General features: G+C 42.8%; 1 protein-coding gene across 1 annotated transcript; it reads left to right on the forward strand.

Annotated features, from left to right (window-relative positions):
- Positions 1-1,898: 1,898 nt before the first annotated feature.
- On the forward strand, positions 1,899-3,542 carry LOC306775879 (tripartite motif-containing protein 16-like; the record flags this gene model as incomplete). Its single annotated transcript, XM_079266431.1, has 1 exon — positions 1,899-3,542. The coding sequence occupies one exon, from the start codon at positions 1,899-1,901 to the stop codon at positions 3,162-3,164; it is 1,266 nt and encodes a 421-aa protein (XP_079122557.1). The 3' UTR covers positions 3,165-3,542.
- Positions 3,543-5,515: the final 1,973 nt, after the last annotated feature.

Genomic DNA, 5,515 nt, shown 5'->3' on the forward strand with positions numbered 1-5,515 from the left:
GGCACAGCTGTGCCTCATCTCCTGTGATTGCCTCCAGCTGACATAAATACTCCTGTCACTCTCATCCCAGTTGTCAGTCTGTCCATTTACTAAATGTTGCTGTTGGCTGAATTGATGTGTCGTACTGATGGATATGAACACATTGAAGGTTTACATGATAAAGAAAGTAATCTTGTTTCAAGAAAATAAAATACTCTGATCTTGTTGTAAGAACAATCAGCCTATTGAGAAGGAAACTCGTCTGTTTGGAACTCTTTTTTAAGATCCAATGATTTTATATTAAAGTCTCTTTCAATTATTTTACAATGTGTAGTTGTTTTAACCTGATAAAGGAGAACCAGTTTCTGCTTTACATGACATTTCAGGAATCATATTACTGGCAACCCTAAGGAAACAATCTGGTTCCATGAGGCACCGTGTGTACGGTAAACACAGCGACTGATCATTACTGAGAACACCAACAACACCTGTGTTGCTGTGTGACAGCTTCTGAATACTTGGCTCTCGTCCTAAATAAAGGAGTGGGAGTCAAATATGTCCCATAAACCATGCTCCACCAGCACAGCCTATTGTCTGGTGTGACTGCAGCTTAAGAATGACGAAGGTGTACCTTGCCCACGCCCTAACAGGTGCAACAACACTGTCAGTCAAGCACAGTCTGAAAAAAAAGGTGTCCCGAGATGAAAGGCAGAATAAGACAGGAAATGCCATGAGCTCTCTCTATTGTTCTCTGCTGCTGCTTTGTACTGATCTGAGTAGTTACTGTACATAAAACAAGGGCATTTAAACAAGCAATATTTCCAGAATGAGAGATCAGTCTCTGTCAATCCAGAAGGACATCTATATTGATGTATTTAAATGCATATATATATATATATATATATATATATATATATATATATATATATATATATATATATATATATATATATATATACAGACAGACAGACAGATCCTCTATAGGGAGCATTCATTCATGTGGCCTCCCCTGAGGGTCTGCCATTTGAAGTGGGCTTGTGGTTACGTAGCGTTCAGTGTGTTCCTGGAACATTTAAACCAGTGCTGACACAACCTCCCATATAGGGGTCTGGATGCACTCACTCTGGGTCACAATGGGGCTCCATTAGGAGAGTTACATTGGAGATACAGATTTATTTTGCTGGGATGCACCAACGAGGATTCATTTAATCAAAGATTAGCTCGAATCAGAGTTCAGCGAAACTGTGTAGTCTTGGCGTTCCTGTGCCGAGCCTCGGGTATCACACAGACGTTCCAGCCTGCCTGCCAGCCGCGGACGCGGACCTGCCACCTCCCAGGTAGGATCCGAGCGGAGCACGAGGACGCGCCTCCGTATTGACGTTTGACAGTTTTCCTGTTGGCCTCATCTGCCGCTGAGTAGGATTAGCCACTTTCCGGCTTGGAACCGTGCGGAGGCGTGGAGACGCCTCCTATTGACTTTGGCCATTTCCTGTCTTTTCCCTTGACTGAGAAATATAAATTACCTTGGTTTTGAAATAGAACTCTGCTGTCTGAGTCTGCATTTGGGTCCGTGAACACACCACATCATAACAGGTTTTAACCGAGGCTCTGCTTGTAAATGACGAAGCAAAGTTGACATTCACAGCGCTGCTCCTCTTCCTGGAATGAAGCACAGCTTGATAAGCCCTCCTTCTTCCTCCTGCTCTCAAACACAGCGGCTCCACTCTGCCCACATGTTTCCTTGTTCCCTCCCCTTCAGATCTACAGTTTTAAAGATGGCTGTAACCAACATGGTGGTGCAGCGATAGAGCTGACAGCCTCCATTCACTGAACAAACACATGTTGTTCAGATCAGAAGTCAAAGCAGAGTCACTTCTAGTGAAGCGAAACTCAGACAGTCGTTGTCACTGAGAGGTGAAATGGCGCAGAAAGGAGTTCAGCTGGATCGGGAAGCCTTCTCTTGTTCCATCTGTCTGGATCTACTGAAGGATCCGGTGACTACTTCCTGTGGACACAGCTACTGCATGAACTGTATTAAAAGCTTCTGGGATGAAGAGGATGTGAAGAAACTCCACAGCTGCCCTCAGTGTAGGCAGACCTTCACACCGAGGCCTCTCCTGCTGAAAAACACCATGTTAGCAGTTTTAGTGGAGGAGCTGAAGAAGACTGGACTCCAAGCTGCTCCTGCTGATCACTGCTATGCTGGACCTGAAGATGTGTCCTGTGATGTCTGCACTGGGAGGAAACTGAAAGCCTTCAAGTCCTGTCTCGTCTGTCTGGTCTCTTATTGTGAGAAACACCTCCAGCGTCATGATGACGCAGCTCAATTAACAAAACACAAGCTGGTGGACCCCTCCAAGAAGCTCCAGGAGAACATCTGCTCTCATCACGATGAGGTGATGAAGATGTTCTGCCGTACTGATCAGCAGTGTATCTGTTACCTCTGCTCTGTGGATGAACACAAAGGCCACGACACAGTCTCAGCTGCAGCAGAAAGGATTGAGAGGCAGAGAGAGCTGGAGGTGAGTCGACTAAACATCCAGCAGAGAATCCAGGACAGAGAGAAAGACGTGAACTCACTGGCAGCGACTGAAGTGGACGTTTTCCTGGCTCATTCACAAGCAGAGCCCAAGACCAGACCTGGATTCTTAAGATATTCAAGTGAAATCACACTGGATCCAAACACAGCGCACACCGATCTGTTATTATCTGAGGGCAACAGAAAAGCAACAATAATGAGTAAACAACAGCCTTATTGTCATCACCCACACAGGTTCACTGGATGTCGTCAGGTCCTGAGTAGAGAGAGTCTGACTGGACGTTGTTACTGGGAGGTGGAGTGGAGAGAAGTAGTTTTTGTAGCAGTCGCATTCAAGAATATCAGCAGAAAAGGGAGGTCTGAAGAATGTTGTTTTGGAGAAAATGACAAATCTTGGGCGTTACATTGTAACAAAAACAGTTTTATATTTTTGTACAATAGTATCAGAACTCCCTTCTCTGGTCCTCAGTCCTCCAGAGTAGGAGTGTACCTGGATCACAGAGCAGGTATTCTGTCTTTCTACAGCGTCTCTGAAACCATGACTCTCCTCCACAGAGTCCAGACCACATTCACTCAGCCTCTCTATGCTGGACTTTGGTTGTGTGGTTATCATGGAGACACTGCTGAGCTCTGTAAACTAAAATAGACAGAAGTGATTCATGGAACAGCAAATTTCTGTTAAACTCATTTTGTGTCCATTTTTGCTGAGACCTGATTTTGTTGACCTGTCCATCAAAGATTGAGGGCGGTACTTTGACATCTTGTCATCATTGTTGTGTACATGTTTGAGTTCCTTCAGGTGGAGCTCCTTCCTGTGTCTGTTAAACCATGGAGGCTATCACTGCTCATGATGATCTTTGTTGACCTGAACTCACATTTCTCTGCAGGAAAATGTAAACTTCTCTGCGGTCTAAATGTTTGTTGTGAATGTGTATTGATGTATTAGTTTGTTGTTGTTTCTCTTCCACTGCATGTGTCTTAAAGAGAGAAATCACCAGAGCTTCTTTTATCCAAGAGATTTTGTTCTCACCACTTTCTGTAAAGATGTCTTTCATTAAATTTACATTGATTTGTTTCAAAGACTAAATGTTGCTGTTGTCTGAATTGATATTGAAGTCTCTTTCAGTGATTGTACAATGTGTAGTTGTCTTAAAGGAAGAGCTTCTTTCAGTGGTCTAGGATTCAAACTGCCTGCAGTCATCAGAGTGTTCCTGTCAGTGGCTTTAGTGGGAATACTTGTTTGTAGCTTTTCTAACTCACCACTGAACTCAAGACAAATATCATTACAGATCAGCTCCAAACTGCCTCATGAGGAGCAGAATGAATCCACATCTCTGGTTACTAGTAAATCCTTCTCATCAACAATGAGAGCTCTGCTCTTCAGCAGCATGTCAGTGTGTCTTGTATGTAGGAGGGCAAAGCGTTCAGCAGCTTCTTCATGTGTGAGTCCACCAACATGTGAGACTTGAGATGAATCCTCACATGTTAAGTTCAACTCTTACTATTTAGTTTGGAGACAACTTGTTGTGTTTTATATTTCAACCACAAGATAGCGCCATGACATGTAAAGCACACACAGGTGACACGTTACTGCAGGTGATACATGATGTTTGATCACCAGTGACGTCATTCTATTACAGGATGCCTTGTTAACATGTTTGGAAATGTATAAAAAGTGGTTTGTAACTTAGAGCTCTTGCTTACAGGTTTTATATAATGATAAAGCGTTTGAGTGAAGAAGGACTTCAGAAGTTATTCCCGTTATATTATCAAGTGTATCTAGAAGGTCGAATACCAGAAAGGTGTTTTGATCGAAACTTAAGTGTGTCAACTGTTGTTGTTGAAGAAAACCATCATATAACTTGTGAATCCAACTGTTGTTACAATCTTAACTTCCATGATTGCAGTAAACACGAGTGTTCCTCTTATGTCAAAATATCCAGAATCATTTGAGACGTAAAACCTCATATCACAAGTAAACAGTTAATATGTAACACATATTCTGGTACCAAACAACATTCTTAACAAGAGATTAGGAGCAGACATGGGGGCACCAACCAAACAACATTCTTGAGAGGTGAGCACAGCGAAAGAGGCGTGAATTTTGACGATAAGAGTGATCTGTGAAAAGCAGTACAGGGGAGTCGTTTCAATATGCTGAACTGGTTGATGTTGGCTTGATCTTATTAAAACACTACCCGCTGGTTGCAAACTCCAGTTTGCCGTCTCTTCTCGTCATTTTGCCACAACATTGTGGCAATTCATCATATGGTTCTTTTAGATATAGCTTGTCACTTAAACCTGCATATACCACCCTAACCCCCTTTGTTCCCACGAAAAGGCTGGGAACCTGGCCTTGGTGTGCAGCAGCCAACAACATCTGTGAGGGGGAGGGTGAAGGGAGAGGAGACGAGAAAACGTGCATATATACTCTGTTGTTTTTTTATTATTGTTAGACCTCCGAACCATCCGTATAGGGAACGAGCTCTATCCATTCAGCTGAATTTTGATTGAAGTGTCTGTTCATTAAAATTGATTTTAATACTTTAAGAAGTTCCATCGTGATTATTTCTCACAGAGAGGTTAACAAGATTTATGTATTTATATGTGAATCACAGATTGTGAATATTAGTTATTGTATGATGCAATCTGCTGACATGATGAAAAACATCAACTGTGCATGACTGTGGATGATATAAACTCATACTGAGCACACAGATGTTTAAAGATATGAGATAAAGTATTGATCTTTATTCAAATAAGGTTTTAGGTCAATTGTACAGATGCTGATCAGCCTTCAACGTTGCAGCTGCAGCTTTTGTTTTCATCACTGGATTCCACTTGATCACCCTGATGACGTCACGTTTGTAAAAGACCAAATCTTTCTGAATTAATAACTCTCTCGCCGGGTGCGGTGGCGCGCGCCTGTAATCCCAGTTACCGGGAGGCTGAGGCTGGAGGATCATTTGAGCTCAGGAGCTCTGAGCTGCAGCGGAC

The sequence above is a fragment of the Melanostigma gelatinosum genome (assembly GCF_949748355.1).
Source record: "Melanostigma gelatinosum genome assembly, chromosome: 3".
Classification (NCBI taxonomy): domain Eukaryota; kingdom Metazoa; phylum Chordata; class Actinopteri; order Perciformes; family Zoarcidae; genus Melanostigma; species Melanostigma gelatinosum.